The sequence below is a fragment of the Parasteatoda tepidariorum genome, chromosome 4, assembly GCF_043381705.1.
Source record: "Parasteatoda tepidariorum isolate YZ-2023 chromosome 4, CAS_Ptep_4.0, whole genome shotgun sequence".
In the NCBI taxonomy this organism is placed as follows: Eukaryota; Metazoa; Arthropoda; class Arachnida; order Araneae; family Theridiidae; genus Parasteatoda; species Parasteatoda tepidariorum.
Window position 1 is genome coordinate 76,339,129 of NC_092207.1, and position 17,460 is coordinate 76,356,588.

A 17,460-nucleotide genomic window follows, 5' to 3' on the forward strand; every position below is an offset into this window, starting at 1 on the left:
ATAACTATTCAGAACATTCATAACTATTCCACCTCATGAGTTAAATGCAGATGGCCAATGGTGATATTTGTTTAGTGTTGACCAATGCGGATTTTGTTTATCAACAAATCTCCATACTTCAAAGCAAGTGTAAGTCATTATTTTCTAAGAAATTTGCTGAATTTTGAAGGATTTCAATTGATAAGAAAGTCATGGGTCCAGATCAACATTATGCACCCAAAATGTTTGTTTCAAACATGTGAATCCTCCCGATTTAATAAATAAATCGCACCCATTGCTAAAATTATTTATATTATTGGAATGGTAAACCATAGTATATTGACATCAAATCATATTGCATATTGGCATTCAAAATATATTGCACATTTGTTGACTGCAAATTTATTATACTATATAAATATTAAAATTATTACTGTGTAGACTCTTGATTAATCGGTATGAATAAAAAATGCCTCATCCCAATAAGCGCAAGTATCTTAAATTATCAAATTTACCCAAACTTCACATTATATTTTTCACAAATATTTCTCAGAAAATTTATTGAAAATTTAAATTTATCATACAACAGGACAGAAACATTTGAATTAATACAAATGGAAAAGAATGGATGGCAACTCTATGTTGGACGAGGTTTTTATTTTTTTTGTTTTGAGCTATCCTGACTTATGCCCAATCTGGGTAATCCTAAATGTTAATCAAGAGTCTTCTGTACAAAAGTATATAATTTAGTGCTAGTAACTAACTAACATATATTAATTTAGTGTATTAAATTTGCTTATAGGTTGTTTTCATCAGTAGTAGAGTTCATCCAGGAGAAACTCCTTCTAGTTTTGTTTTGAACGGTATGCTTCACTATTTGATAAATTCAAAGGATAGTATCGCAAACAGACTGAGAAATCTATTTGTCTTTAAAATAATCCCCATGTTGAATCCTGATGGTGTGTTACAAGGACATTATCGTGCTGATCTTCAGGGTTTGAATCTGAATCGTATTTATATGGTTGCTAACTATCAACAGCACCCTTCTATTTATGCTGCTCGCACAGTTCTTTTACATTATCACACTATATATTCTTCTTCAGATGATTTGTTAAATTCTCGCAAACCCTTCCCTCGAAAGACCAAATCTAGCCAATATAATATTAATCTTTCTTTAAGTCAAATAAATAAGAATCCTGCCACCACAAGCACAAAAAAATTTTCAAAAGATTTGCTGAATCAAATGCATAAGAAATCAGTTGCACCTAAGCACTCTTTGCACACATGTGATACACTCAGCAAAAATTTAAATTTCTTATCATCTGTACCTGTTATTTTACCAATATCTACTAAAGTGTGTAATACTGTAAGCTCACAAGAAGCAAAGCATTCTGGGAAAATGCACCTACTCTCTCCCGTGCCTGTTGTGGATGAAGATAGCCTTGATTTGTCTGTGGAAGACATGAAAAGGATTCAAGGGACTTCAGATGTTTGTAATGAGTGCAAGTTGACTGATTTTCCATCCAAAAAGGTTCTCTTTTGAATTCTCTTGATTATGGTATAAATTGTTTTATATTTTCAATGCTTTATTGAAATTAAATGTGCAATTTATGAAATATTTATTAAAAATCATATTATAGTATCAATCATAAAAGAAAAGTTTATCAAAATACTTATGTTAGTAGTTCCCCCCCTCCACACTAATTAAGGATGGATGCTTAAAAAACTTAATATTATATATTACAAGATTTAATTAGTTTCAAACTTGCTGGTTTTCAGTAAAACCTTTATCTTTTTGCAATATTTTTCTTGTTTTATTATTTAAAAGTAAAGCATTCCCACAACTGCCTGAGTGAGCCCGGGAAATCATGGAGGTTAAGGCTCCACAATTTGGTGATCAATGGCATGATTGTGACAGTGTGGACTGCATTGTGTACTGGCTGCCTTTATTTCCCACTCAAGGTGGTATCTATCGATCTGAATCTGGGTGGACTTCAAGCCATAACTGGTGATTGAACCCCAGCTCTTCACAATGACAGTTTTCCACCTTAACCACCAAGCTATGGCACCTCTGTTTTATTATTACTATCAAATTTTTTTTATTGTAAAATGTTAATTACGATATAGATAAGGATAAAAAAATAATTGTAATCTTTAAAAATTTAGTGCAGACTATTTCATTTGCAAACTATTTCTTATTAATATTTGTAATTCTAATATTTCAGATTATATTTTTGATATAATTTTTTATTTTTCTGGAAGAATTATTCATAAATTTATTTAAAAATTACTTTGCTTCACTTTTTCTCATTATTTTCTAGGTTACATTTAAAAGATAGAAAAAAAAGTTTAAAATACTTTTTTTGAAAGGCTTAAGAGTAATAAATTTTTTTCCTTCAAGGTAATATGTTACTTATTGTGGTAGTAATAAAAATTTTTTTGGAAATTTTTTGTTTTCTTTTATATTATTTTGCATATCTTTAATAATTATTGTACAATTATTTAACTCTTCTATATTTTCAGTAAAACTTTTTTTTACTTTTATTGTAACAATAATGAAACAAAAACAAGTTAACTTTAATAATTTTATACGAAAATTCTCTTTTCTTTAAAATGTTTTTCTTGGATAAAACTTTGAAAATGTACCAATATTTTTGGCAAAATAATTCTATAATTAGGTTTAGTATAATTATAGTTTTTATTTACTTGTTTAAGCCTTTCGATTGAAAAAAAAACGTAAACAATCTTTTTAAAATATCACAGCTATTTATTTTTGTACTTAATACAGGATGTGGTTCAACTTCCTCTGATTTTTGGAAGGCTTATAAAAAGATTTTGTGAATACAGTTGTGTGTTCAATTCCGTGTATGAAAACATCAAAGATTATGTGTTCATGCTACCTATGCGACATAATTTAACAAAATTATGACAAAGGATCACAACCGCATTCACTGCCATTGATTGTGATTTGTTGTAGCAAGAATTTGATTTTAGACTTAAACTCTGCAACATCACCAAAGATTCACATATTGATCATTTGTGGAAAGAAATGTGATATTTCTTTATCAGGCGAAGTAAAATTTGCTGATGTATAATTTTTTGTTCTAAGCCTTCCAAAGTGCTAAGGGAATACTGATGCACCCTATATTTTAGTTGTAAATTATGATATGACATTTGTTTTAAAAACTCGTGTATGGAATGAAAATATAATCAAAGGAAAATATAATCAATCCGTTTGCTATAAATTTTGTTTATGATAATTTTATTATTGTTAGCTTTCCATTAATAGTTATGGAGTTGTTTGCAGTTGTAGATCAAGTTCATTAGTGAAAATTATCGGCAGCAACTTTAAATATTCATCTAGTATTTTTAATGATAATAATGATCATTCAAATCATTTGCAGTTGAAGTTAATTTCAAACTGTAAATATGTTATAGCTGTGAATATTATATTTCTTTTCAAAAAATTTATTTTGTTAAAAAAACTGTAAAATTAATGCAACTGATTTAACTGTGTGAGAACAAAACTTTTGCATAATTCAAAACTATAGTATATATGTATCATGAAGTCATTGAAATTTAATGGAGAAGCGAGTGTAACCAATTGTTAAAATGTTTAGTGACTCCTGTTACAGATCATATTAAAAAATTTTCTGGAATTGAAAATGCTATAAAAAATGTAATTTTGATGGAAATTATGAAATGAAAAAAAAAAAAAAATTAACCTTTTTTTAATATATATATATATATATATAGAGAGAGAGAGAGAGCATTCATTAATTACGTAACTGTGATATAAAAAATTGAATGTCTCCAAGTTTTTATGCTATTTTGTTATGAGAGTTTCTTTCTTTATTTTTTAAATGTTAAGGGGAATTGTGTTATGGAACAGATTTTCTTGTTTTTTTGTGAATTCTGAGGGTTAACTTTTAACTTTAAGGTTAAATAATTTGAATTGAGGCACTTTTTGGAGTTTATTAAAGCAACTGTGCAATGTGTGTTAAAATGGAGCATTTTTCATTGAACTTTCTATCAAATTCTGCTTTACAGTAACAAATTTGTAAAGCATTCTCTTTATAAAAATTGATAAGCGCATAATAAATCCCTATCAGCTGTTTATAAAATGCATTCATAATGACTCATCATTTTTTTTCGCTAATGGTTACTTAAAATTCATAATTTCCTGTAAAATTAAAAAAAAAAAATCTGTCACGCGATGGCATATGTTCCTCTTAATAGGAAGTTAGTAAAATTTTTTTTTGTATTATCATTGATATTTGTGTTTTAATTGTCCCATTTCCTTGCAATGGATATATACTTGAAATAGAAAAGTGTATCCATCTTAGATCACTCTGGAGAATGATGTCTCCTGCAATTGTATTGAAGCAAGTGATGCTGATGATTCATCTTCATTTGGTTATGAAGTGAAACTTGGAGAGGGCGATGCATCAACATTACTGAAAGATGTCCCCTGCATCAAACCAGAAGAGAGTGGAATAGCTTATTACTTTGACCTCCATGGTCATGCTTCTAAAAGAGGCTGCTTCATATATGGAAATTATTTTCCTGATATTGACAAGATGGTGAGATATATGTTTTTTTCTGAGGAACGTCAACTAACTATGATCACGCGGACATACATTACAGAATCATAAAGTTTTAATTAGGAAAAATTATGATACCTCGATGTTTCAAATTCTGTTTTTGTAATTAGTTTATTGCTGTGATTGTTTGTGCCTTAGTTTAGAATCAAAAATTTGCGATAAAAACACCTTAAAATAAATTATTTGCATTCATAACACTTTAATAGAAAATAAATTACTCTTATAAATCTTTGATAAAAATAATTTGCACCCAGAATACTTAGATGAAAAAAAAATTTGCACTAATAATATTTAAAAAATAATAATTTGCCATTATAATACTATGATAAAAATTAATTTTTACTTACAGTACTCAAAAAAATAAATAAAAAATAATAATAATTTGCACTCATAACAAACATATAGACACAAAATATCTTTTACTATAAATAAATTTTCCATTATTAAAAAAATATAATGCACGCAAGAGCAAATAGTATCATTAGTATTAAATTAGTTCCTATTAAAATATTTTTTGCCCTAAAAATTAGATATTGGATACTTAGTAAATATTAAAACCAATACCAATGGTCAATATTTATCATCATCACAACTGAAACAACCTATTTACCTATAGTTACCAATGCCAAATATATATAGTCAGTCCTAATTTCAATTTTGATAATATGCAATAATTAACTAACAAATGCTTTTATTTATTATCAACATTAAAACAAAGCATAAATGTGGATTAGAAGTAGTACCAAATCCTAACTACACATTTGTTTACATCACATTAGTATTTTGTTCCATCTTATTAAATTTATAATATAAAATATACAAATAGTGTACATATGCATATATTGTTAAGTGTTAAATTCATGGTGGGAAGTATTTGAATTGTACTTCAAAGTGCAATTATGTATTTCCTTTTATTAATATAATTAATCTTGATACTGCAAATTGTTTTTAGTTTAACTTATATTATAGGGCCCCAAAGGTATGCCTTGTCTAGTTAATATTTCTTGTATAATGTAATAGAAATAAGCAAATGTATGTAGAAAGAAAGGCAGTTTCATGAATTAAGTGGCTGTATTAATTAAATACCTCTGTTTTCTCACGTTGAATATTGTAGATTGAGAAATTATGTAAAGGAGAAAAAACATTCTTTCAAAGTTTTTTACTTACGAAAGTGTCTATAATAAGACAAACTAAATTTATAGAAACCTTCTCTATTGTTTGCGAGTAAAAATGAGCTTTTCATCTGTGGACATATTCAGGGGTCATTGTAAGAAAAATTTGGGTCTTTAGGATACCTTTACAAATTATTTTATTGTATAAACAAACTCTTTATCAAATATTTTACTTTCAAAAAAAAAAAGCCCTTTGCAAATTATTTAAACATAAAAATTGGATAGTACAGTAGGGAACCGATTATCCGGAACGANTTCTTTAGAAAAGCTTAGTTGATGATGTCCTTAATTTATAATTTTAAAACTATAACTTGTTGAAAGAAATATTTTGGTGTTTTTTTGGACTGATTTTTTATTAAAACATAAAAACAAAATGTTATTTTCACAGAATGAGGAGATTTTTCATAATTTCACTAAAATCAGGACATTTCTCAAAAAGTCTAGAAAAACTCTGATATTTAGTTGATTATTAGTTTATGTTATAAGAATCTGATTGATGTTTCAACAGTTATTCTTATTCTATCACATTTTTTAGGTTGATTGCATGTTTTTACCAAAATTAATGTCTGTCAATTGTCCCTATTTTGACTTTTCTGCTTGCAATTTTTCTGCTGAAAATATGTATTCCGGTTCTAACTCAAATATCCAAAGCAAAGAGGGAAGTGGTCGTGTCTCTCTGTATGTCCTTACTGGAATAATTCACAGGTGAAATTTTTTTTCTTTTTCAAGTTCCATTAAAATGAAAAATTGAGTGAAATTTTAAAATATATTGGTTTCAAATTTTTGTTTTCAGCTACACACTTGAGTGTAATTACAATACCTGTCGGTTTAGTGCTAATCAAAAGAGGCTTAAGGGATCAACATCTGATGTGCCTTCTCAAGTATTCTTTACTCCTGAAGTTTATCAGCAGGTGAATGTATTTCCAGAATACAATATTCTAACATATAACGGTAGTTGCGAACTCTACTGGTTTTTGAATCAGACAACTGGATTTTGATAGCTTCTTCTGGTTACCTGATTTAATAAAAAATTTCTCTGATTTTTAGAAAACTCTCTAAAATTGGAAAAGTTTCTTAAAAATCTGTATCAAAATAGTATTTTTATTGTTAACTTTGTTGCTTGAACATTTTGGTAGATATTACTTTTAAATAACCAAGCAACAGCTCATTTATAGAAATCAGTTTTAAGCTTCTGTTATTTTTCAGATATTCTAAAACTTTCATCCTCTTTTTTTATTTTATTTATTCAGAACCATCTAAAATGTATTCTGAACTAATTCTTTAAAATTATAATTTTGAAAATTAAAAGCATTTTATATTAAAATCCATTTAATATCAATAATAAATGGAAAATAATACAGTCAATTTAAATGTATAGTTTACAGTGTAATATAGTTCTTGTGTTTAATTGACTGCAAAAATCCCTAAAATTTCCCTAAATATTTTAGATGTTACTACTTTAAAAAAAAAAAATAATTTTAACTGAAAACTACAGATAATTTTTAAGCCAACCAATTCAAGAATTTCAAGAATTCTCAAAAATTTCAAGACTCTCAAGAATTTCAAGAATTGTATTCTACAAATACAATTCTTGAACGAGTGCTGAGAAGTTAACAATTGCCAATACAGCAAAACATTTCTTTTTACATTTTGTTAATGGCATTTATTAAACCTGATGTATGTTGAATCTGATTTCCGTTTATCATTTTTGAATTATCTTTTGCTGAATTTAATTAAATATTTATTGTGAAGTATTTTTGTTTAGTTAAAAGCATTTAACAAATTTAATTCTTGTAAATTTCTGAATATTTTTTGTTATAATATATTTATTGTGATGAAATATTCTTTCAAGATATTAAATATTTTTTTATATCTTATCTACCTTCATCAGGTTTGTCAGACTCATTGGTCACTTTAAAATATTGCTTCATTTTTGGTCTGAAATTAAAGTATTTATTATTTTCTCTGAAATTTCTTTGTTCATATATATATATATATATATATATATATATAATAACATGTAGGACCACCTTTAGCCCTCAAAACTGCTAGCACCTGCCGTGGCATTTATTCCACAAGGTGCTGATAGGTATTCTGAGGTATCTGGNGGTGGAACTTAAAAACACAGTTTATTTTATTTGTTTGTAAGGGAGAGCCAGAAAGATACTTTATAAGCTTATATTCATGATTAATATTCATTTTTTATCAGTAAATAGTTGCTATAATCATAAACTCAAGAAAGAAAGACACATTTGTAAATTTTAATTACTTCTCCAGGTCATCATAGGTATGTGTAAAATTTTAAATATATTTTAAGCAAACTAAGAAATAAAGGAAAAAAACCTTGTTTAATTTTTTTTCAATTTAAACTGTTTTTTGTTTTTTTTAACTCAAGAAATTCTCCGGAATTTTGAATTGGGCTCACAATCACCCCTGTATACTTTCTTTAGTTGACTTTTGTTCTAATATTTAATTCTTTTTCAATTTCCATTAAAAAAAATATGCTAAATAGATGCTTTCAGTTGTATGAAGTAAAAGCTTATGTCAAAAATATTTTGTCATGAAATGTCTCATTTACTGTTTTTGTGAGTTTACAAAAGTGTTTTAATAGCATGAGATTTGCCATTTTCGTATATTATCTGTAAATAAATAAAATAAAGATTATAATAAGTGTTTCAATAACTTTCAATTGTCAAAACACAGGTCAACATTCTTTTCAATTTTGATAAATATTATACAACACTCATGTTAATGATATTTATTGTCAATTTGTAAGGGTTTTATTGCCAATTAGATTGTCCAAATTCATGAAAAATTTTTATTTTCCTTATTTTTAGCTGAATTCAGCTTTGTTGTTTTAATTTCTTCTAAATTTTATTTTTTATTTATTAATCTTTTCATTCATTTTACATATACTAAATTAGTTTTTAATATAGTGTTGTTATTTTTGTGGTTTAGATTGGAGAATCACTTTTAGTTTCAATCCTGGATGCAGTTGGTCACAATCCCAAGTCTCAAATTAGTAGCTCTCAGTTTCTATCCATTCAGGGGGTGAAAGAATGGTTGCGTCAGCATGCTTTGTCTCTGAGAGGCAGATGTGGTCCTAGTCACACAAGAAAGAGCCCTTCTGTTTCTGGAATTAGGTTTAATGTTTATCTACTTGTATAATTTGTTACTGAATGCAATTTTTTTTTAAGGAATAGAGTTTATTATTTAGGTATTTTTATATATATTTTTTAAAACATTTGTTTAACTATATTATGCAATGAAGTAGATATAAATACAATTAAAATCAATATAGTTAACATGTTTTTAGAAAATGTAAATGGATATATGCATAATACTTATCCACTATATGATAAAAGTATAAAATCTAACTATGTGCAACTTTTCATGATATTTCTCTGTCTCTCTGTATAATAGTAATAAAAAATTAATGCTCATATATGATTTAGGAGGTGCCAGTTTACACATTCTCATTAGTCATCAATACTTTTTGTAAAAGTTAAATTTAGAGAGGAAATTGTGAGTGAACAATGAAGGGTAACAATACTTAATAACGTAATTAGGTGTCATGAGTTTCATTTAAAAAAAGAAGAAAAATCTGAACAGACCTTCCCTTAAGCAAACCTAGGCAAGCACCTGATGTTGAAAAAGGGCAAGAAATTCAAGTTTGATTTATTTAAAATTATTGAAGATTTTTTAAAAATGTTTTTCACTCTTTGGAGTATAGAAGTACAAAATTAATTTTTTTTCTCATTACTCTATCATGGTGCATAGTGTTTTTAAAAAGTGCTTAATTTTCCCTTTTCGAGAATGAGATTTTTTTTTATTTACCATGTCTATTTTCGCTACATATTCTGCATAAGCGTGCTTTCCACATTGGTTTTTTCAACGTTTTCACAATTTATTCAACAGCAATCTATTTTGACCTACCGTCGGTCCAGTATGAAAGCGCCAATCATTCTACATGTTTGATGAAATACTTGGGAGTTCGCATGTGCGTCAATTGAGCTGGGTTGGGTGAGATTATTGCACTCTCATGTGCAACTCTGCTGCATTTTGCAAGATATTCTCAATTTCTGGCTTCACTTCCCACCCTTTGGTATTGAATCGAAAAATCTCTTGATCATTTTATAATGGCTAATATAATCAAGAAAAGAGTTCTTTGCAGGTCGTCGGGCTACCGAAGCGGGGGTGCCACCCCCTCCGCAGAGGATCAACATTGTGATGGCATGTCTTCGGATCATCCTCCGGGATGTTTCCCAGACCGTCACCAATAGCCCATTGTGCAGCTCTAGTGTGACGTAAATTAACAACAACAACGACAAGTTCTTTGTCAGAAACTAGTTATTTTATTATGATCATGAAAATTATTTTGCATTTTGTTAATGTATATAGTGCTTAAAAATATTTTTTGACTCCTTAAAAAGTATTTAAAAGGTGCTCATTTTTTGTTGAGAGATTTGGTTATGCATCCTGTCTATATTTTTAAAATATGTAGCAAATATTGAAGCATGATCAAATTAATAATACAGTGGTCATTTTTATTTGACTAGCCCCCGCTACTAATTGTTTTTCTTTTTTAAAGAAAGCAATTTTTTAAAAAACTGCTTCATATTAGCTTTCAGATAGCCACATTCCCTTTTTATAGGTGTAAACGGACATTGCTAATCCTGTTTTTTGGCATATGAAATTACTATAAAATTAATAAATTTTTTTTCCTTCAAACAAATTGTGGACAGTTAGTCTTTTACACATCAATACTCTTTTTTATGAGCTCTCTTCTATACATATTGGATGGTAATATTTTTCGATACGGTCCTGAAAAAATTATTTAAAATCATTCAAGTGCATTCTCTTGGTGGTTTCAGTTAAAGTTTTTTCCCATATTGGATGTACAGGAAAGAAAGTTTTTTTGATACCTTTAAAAATAATATGCAATATGCAATGAAAGCAACCATTGATATCTAACATCCTAGTCGCCATGGCTTTTATTTGAAAAAAGTGTGGTAGTTAATTCAGTTAGCTTTGCTGGCAAATTGTCAATATTTACTCAAATAATTGAAATGTGCAGACATTTGTATAAATTTTCATTAAAGACAAATTTTTTTTAATTGAATGTCCTTTTTTTTCTTCCTTTTCTTTTNGAGCTGGGTTCGGTGAGATTATTACACTCTCATGTGCAACTCTGCTGCATTTTGCAAGATATTCTCAATTTCAGGCTTCATTTTCCACCCTTTGATATCGAACCGAAAAATCTCTTGATCATTTTATAATGGCTAATATATTCAAGAAAAGAGTTCTTTGTCAGAAACTAGTTATTTTATTATGATCATGAAAATTATTTTGCATTTTGTCAATGTATATAGTGCTTAAAAATATTTTTTGAGTGCTTAAAAAGTATTTTAAAGGTGCTTATTTTTTGTTGAGAGATTGGTTACACACCATGTCTGTATTTTAAAAATGTGTAGCAAATGTTGAAGCATGATCAAATTAATAATACAGTGGTAATTTTTATTTGACTTTGCCCTCGCTACGAATTATTATTTTTTTAAAAATAAAACAATTTTTTAAAAAACTGCTTCATATTAGCTTTCAGATAGCCACATTCCCTTTTTACAGGTGTAAACGGACATTGCTAATCCTGTTTCTTGGCATATGAAATTACTATAAAATAAATAAATATTTTTTCCTTCAAACAAATTGTAGACAGTTAGTCTTTTACACATCTATACTCTTTTTTATGAGCTCTCTTCTAAACATATGGGTGGTAATATTTTTCGAGCCGGTTCTGAAAAAATTATTTAAAATCATTCAAGTACATTCTCTTGGTGGTTTCAGTTAAAGTTTTTTCCCATATTGGATGTACAGGAAAGAAAGTTTTTTTGATACTTTTAAAAATAATATGCAATATACAATGCAGGCAACCATTGATATCTAACATCCTAGTCGCCATGGCTTTTATTTGAAAAAAGTGTGGTAGTTAATTCAGTTAGCTTTGCTGGCAAATTGTCAATATTTACTCAAATAATTGAAATGTGCAGACATTTGTATAAATTTTCATTAAAGACAAATTTTTTTTAATTGAATGTCCTTTTTTTTCTTCCTTTTCTTTTTTNTTTTTTTTTTCCTTTTTTTTTTTTTTTTTTTTTTTTACATAGTGTTTTTTTATTTTAATTATTTTTTTTCCTCGCAATTAATTGGTTTTAAATTAGAATGTTTATTTTATCTCATTATTTCTTATAATAATTTTTTAATGTTTGTAATAATTTTTTAATGTAAATATTTATTTAATATAAAGATTTATTATTGTAAATTTTTATTTATGTAAAAATTTTATACTTATATGAAAATTTTATACTTATATTAAAAATTTTATTAATCAATTATTACTATAGTTATTTAATGTAAAGATTTCTTCTGGTATATCATTATATTAAAGTTATTTGTATAAAAATTTAGATTTAAAAATTTTGCATTTAAAAAAGTGTTATTTGGTTTGGAGATTTTTTCTGATTAATTTCTATATTAAAATTATTGTTTTTTGAGTATATGATTAAATGCCTTAATGAATTGGTTATTGTTAATTTTATCATAGTTTTAAAATTGTAAAACAGATATATTTTGATGATCACTTGACTTTTTTGTGGCCCTATAATTAATTTTATACAAATATTTTTCTTAGCAATGCATATTGTTTGTGATTTTTAAATTTGATCCTAATTCTTACTAACTTTTTCTAGGTCTCAAGAAAAAATATCTCCCAAATCAATAAGCATTAAAAAATCATCTTTTTTTCCATCATCAAGTAAAGGTACTTTTTACTTTCAAATTTTGTAATGGATTTTTTATATTTCAGGAATGTTTTCAACAATTTCAATTTTGTTTATTATTTGCATAAATTTTTTTTAAATTAAAACTATCAAGCAAAGTCAAAAGCATATTAAAGGTGATAAATTATATATAAATATTTAAAATTGTTATAATTATACTATTAAGTAAGTTAAATTGAGGCTCAAACCTCAAACAAATACTTTTTGTCTTTATAAGTATTCAAACTCATTTAAATATTTTAAAATGAGCTACATTTAAAGTAATTGTCTTATGACTTTTAATATTTTTGTGAATGTTAATTATTTAAGTTATTAGTTGCAGTTCATATAAATATGCATGTTTCATTTTGCTGAAATTCTAAGAATGCACAAAAGGTTGACTAGAAAACTGGAAAGGTGAGATTACATCTGAAATTTAGTAGTGTTAGTAGCGCCATCTTTTTTGGGTTATTAAAATAATAGTGCCTTACGTTATTAATATCAACAGTTTGTTGTTCAAAATTTTCTATTTCAAAAAAAGTAGCCACTGTTAAAAATGCTGCAACTGGCCAATAAGAAGTTGTAAAATTTCCTAATTTTATCTTTTACTAGCTGTTAGGAAACAAAATACATGTTATTGATTATATTTCAAAATTTATTTTTAAACTTTAAGCATGTTGCATTTGTGAGCATAACAATAATAATAGTTAGATGTGTTCTTATTTTGCTGAAAAAGATAAGAATGATTTTAACGAATTTCAACTAAAATGTGTGATGTCTCACTTCTTATTACCTCCTCTCTGCCCCTTATCAAAAATTGTCCCATCTTCATGTATGTCATCATTTGTAGGCGCATCATTAGTTGTGCAGTCTAAAAATATTTAAGTTGGTGATTTTTATTAATTTTAACTAAAATGTGTGATGTCACCTGTCTTTTTATCCTTTCCCTGTCCCTTAATTAAAACTGTGAGAAATTTCCCGTAAGTTCTCATCTCCAAACATGATATAATTCGTGGACAGCCTCTAAGTTTATTCTTTCACAATTTTTTAAAGGGATTCATCGAGAATCATCATCCAGCACTGCAAATTTATCATCAAATGCATCTGATTCTGACGGTAGACCTGTAAATTTGAAAAGAGATGTCCGTTCGAAAGTCAGGCAAGGGACAATGTCTTTGCTGTCTTCTCCCGTTTCTTCAAGGCCGATGATTTTGCAGCGACGCCACACATTTTCTCAGGAGAGCCCTCGCAAGCCTCTTAGGCGAACAAAGCTGCCAGTTAGTAAAACTACACCCCCTTGAAAGCTATATCAAAATCAAATAACAAGCACATAGTTTTGTGCAAAATATTATTTTAAAAAAATTCTGTGCTTTTAGATATGTTATTAAAGAAATTTATCGTAAACTGTGTAAATTGTTAATATAATTGTATATTTTTCTGTGTAAAGTTTAAATTGTAAAAAAACCTGAACAGTTAAGCTGAAAAAGAGTTTTTCTTAATATTTTCTGTTTTTTATTAGACGCCCCATGCATGTTGTTACATTTATTTTTTCTAACAACTATTTAACCATAACACAAAGTATGTGATTTAAAATTATCTGATCTTAATACTATTAAGAAGAATTTAATTCCAACTTTATTGGGTTTGACCAATAAATCGAAAAAATATTTGCTATTTTTAAAAATATTTTCTTAAAACAGTTGCTGTTTAGGCTTTAATAATTAACTTTAACCAATTTATTTATGAATTAATAAGAGCCTTTCTATTTTATGATTCCTTTCAAGAATTGCTTTTTTCTTACTTTTTTTTAAAAGTTAGTCAATACAGTCTTTTGTTGTTCTATTAAATTTGAGATTTGTATATTTTTATTACACAATTAAAGTTTTTTTTTAATGAGTTTTAGCTCTTTTAAAACTTTTTTTCATTTTAATGTCTCAAAATAATTGCATTACTAATATTTTTACATTCATACTATTTTTAAATAATTAGAAGTTAAGCATATAATAGAAGTATAGTTTTGCAGTGCACAATATAAAAAAGAAAACACCTTAATATCTTTTGATTGAATGATTGGATTTTCACATACTAGTACTTAACTTTTATGGATTGAAGGCTTAGCATGAAATATGCTAGTTAATTAGTACAGAAAATCTTTTAACATGCAGAATCAAACACAAAATATATTTTTTTAAATTAGCTTACCTTTTTTCATTGACAGATTTGGGTTCTTGACTCTGAAAATAGGATTGGGGGGCAAAGTCTCATTATTCAGATTTAAGATAGGGATTCAGATTTAGTTTTAGATATTATAATTTTTGCTATGATTTTGTGAAATGTCCTTTGCACCAAATCATAAGCTTCTCTGCGGTTAGATCCTCAAATCATTAAAGTTGAGTCCTACTACATGAAAATCCTATCATTAGGATCTTTTATTTCATTTGTGCTCTATACTGTTATTCACTATCATTATAAAAATTAGTTTGAAAGAAATAGCAGTGGTAAAATTATTCCAGGGTTTAAATAATTGGGGGATTCTTTTAATTATCTTGAAAAAAAAATGAAAAATTTGCTCTAGCTGAAAGTCTGATTATATAGCAGTGAAGTGCAGAATCTGGATTTATTAAAAAAATAAATAAATCCAGGAATGGAATTTAACTAATACATTTTGGTTCATGAAATTAAATTCTACATATGGAGTTTTAAAATTTCTTAAGTTCTACGCACCGACTCTCAAAATTTCTCTGATTTTAAAGCAGTACCTAAAAACAAAAATTTATTTAGAAAATCGAAATTCCAACTAATTCATTAGAAAATATTTTAAATTAAAAGTTGGTTTAATTTAAAGAAGACGAATTTATGATCAATGTTTCATATAACATTTTCTATAAGCCTATATCTTGGTGTATAAGTCGACTTTTTAAACCCCAAAGTTTTAAGAAAATCAGGGGGTTGACTTAAACGCTACTAATAAAGTCAATTTTGATCATAAAATATTGCATTCTAAACAAAGAGATAGATATGAATAACTCTATCAATTTATCCCTTTCAAAAACTATTATTAATATGTTATATACAATTAGTTTTGTATTTTCTCTCATCATATTTTCTTTACATATAATGGGTTTTTAGAAGCAATATTTTAAATTACGTCAGAAAAAATTAGAATAAGATATTTTATTCAAGAGTATTTCAAAAATGTAACATGATGAAACCTTCAAAACAGTGTGGAAATGTGATGTGAAATCTTTTTAATCTGAGACTTAATATTTTTATCTTTTTAATTTTATATATTATTATACTTGGTTTTCTTTCAACACACCCAGCATGCTAGAAATTTGCTTCCACGTAAACAAAAATAAGTTTTTTTTGCTTTTGCGCAGGATGTAATGTATTTAAATCATAATTAAATAATCATCTATGAGCTGCTTGATTTTGAGTTGTGTTCTAGTCTTTCAAATAGAAATATTTAATAAATGCATTGAAAAAAATGCTATCTCAAATTTAAATTTCAAATTTACTTTTAAGGAAACCCTGAAAATTTTCAAAGTATTAAAGGAATTAAAAGTTATAAATTTTTAATTCCTGAAATAGTATTTTATTTTCATATTAGTAAAATAAGTTTTTATTTTAACAAATTGCTGAAATTGTTTAAGCATGCTGGTTTTTGAATGATTTAAACCTTATTCTTGGATATATTTGAATGTAACAAAGACAAAAAATAGTTATTAAATTTTATTATTTCATTTCTTAAAATTTAAATAAATGAAAATGAATGTGCAATACAAAGCAATAGTTATGTGTATTAATGTGAATTAAGTGTATATTATATGATTAACTTTTATTTTCATTTTAAACTTACTTTGTATAAGCATGTTTTTTTTATTGTGGGGTCTCAATTTTAATCGACTAAAATTTAGTTTCTAAAGAACATATGCATAGGACTTTTTTCTGTGGCTTTAAGTTTGTTAAACATAGTCACATTAGTCTCTTATAATTTGATGTGACTAATAATTTACTTAAGCAGCATTTTGCTTTATAAATTTTAAGGGATAGAATTCCAAACTTTTTATTATAATATTCTAATTACAAAAAAGATCTTTGTTTTCATAACCTTAATTCAGAGTTAGTTATGTGAAATACTTAAAATCCCTCATGACTAAATTTTTTATTCTAAAAAGTGAACAAATCATTCTACATATAACATAAATGGTTTCAAAGTCTGCCCAACCAATTTTTCCCCCCAAAATCTATTTATTTTTTAAGGGATTTGATAGTCTTGATTGAAAACAGTCCTTTTCAATTGGTTTAGAAAATTTAACCAAATTAGTTTTAATTTTTTTAATATAGTTTTTGAATGAAAAGATATGTAAGGTGTAAATAATCTGAATTTTTCTTTTTGATACAGTTCTGCAGAATTTACAGAATCACTCCTTTTTGATAACAGTTCTACAGAAATAATCTGAATTTTTCTTTTCCTTTTGATACAGTTCTACAGAATTCGGCAGTTTTTGATTTTTATTCTCTGAATATCTTTTGATAAAAAAAAAAGACTATTTTAAAGATACTAATAGTAAACTAAAATGTATTTGATTCATACTCAATTTTGAACTATTTTTAAAAAAATTGTGAAGTTACTTTTTTAAATTTAAAAATATTTCAAAGTTTTGCTAATTTCTGCCTAATCTAAAAAACTATTTCAGTAAAAAAATTCAGTTGTTTACTTACTTTTAAAAACAATTGTTAAAACAATTGTTAAATTAAAAACAATTGTCTTTAAAAAAAATACAAAGATAAATTAATAAATTACCAAAATAGTCTCTAAATGTTTGTTTCACTTTGAAAAAAAATTAACTTAAAAAATATTTTTGATAATAAAAACTATCTTTAATA

General features: G+C 26.6%; 1 protein-coding gene across 2 annotated transcripts in view; it reads left to right on the forward strand.

Annotated features, from left to right (window-relative positions):
* Positions 1-15,135, forward strand: part of LOC107442251 (cytosolic carboxypeptidase-like protein 5) — a 21,723-nt gene extending 6,588 nt beyond the window's left edge. Inside the window, exons 5-12 of one of the 2 annotated variants that reach the window (XR_011636637.1) lie at positions 782-1,510; positions 4,326-4,562; positions 6,291-6,460; positions 6,549-6,666; positions 8,714-8,898; positions 12,502-12,572; positions 13,624-14,212; positions 14,271-15,135. Coding sequence is in view for 1 of the 2 variants with exons in the window: in XM_016055768.3 (XP_015911254.1) it covers positions 782-1,510; positions 4,326-4,562; positions 6,291-6,460; positions 6,549-6,666; positions 8,714-8,898; positions 12,502-12,572; positions 13,624-13,871 (1,758 nt within the window). In the remaining variant the exon portion in view is untranslated. Of the gene's footprint in view, positions 1-781; positions 1,511-4,325; positions 4,563-6,290; positions 6,461-6,548; positions 6,667-8,713; positions 8,899-12,501; positions 12,573-13,623 lie in introns of both variants that reach the window. The other variant, XM_016055768.3, reaches the window with a different exon arrangement.
* The last annotated feature ends 2,325 nt before the right edge of the window (positions 15,136-17,460 follow it).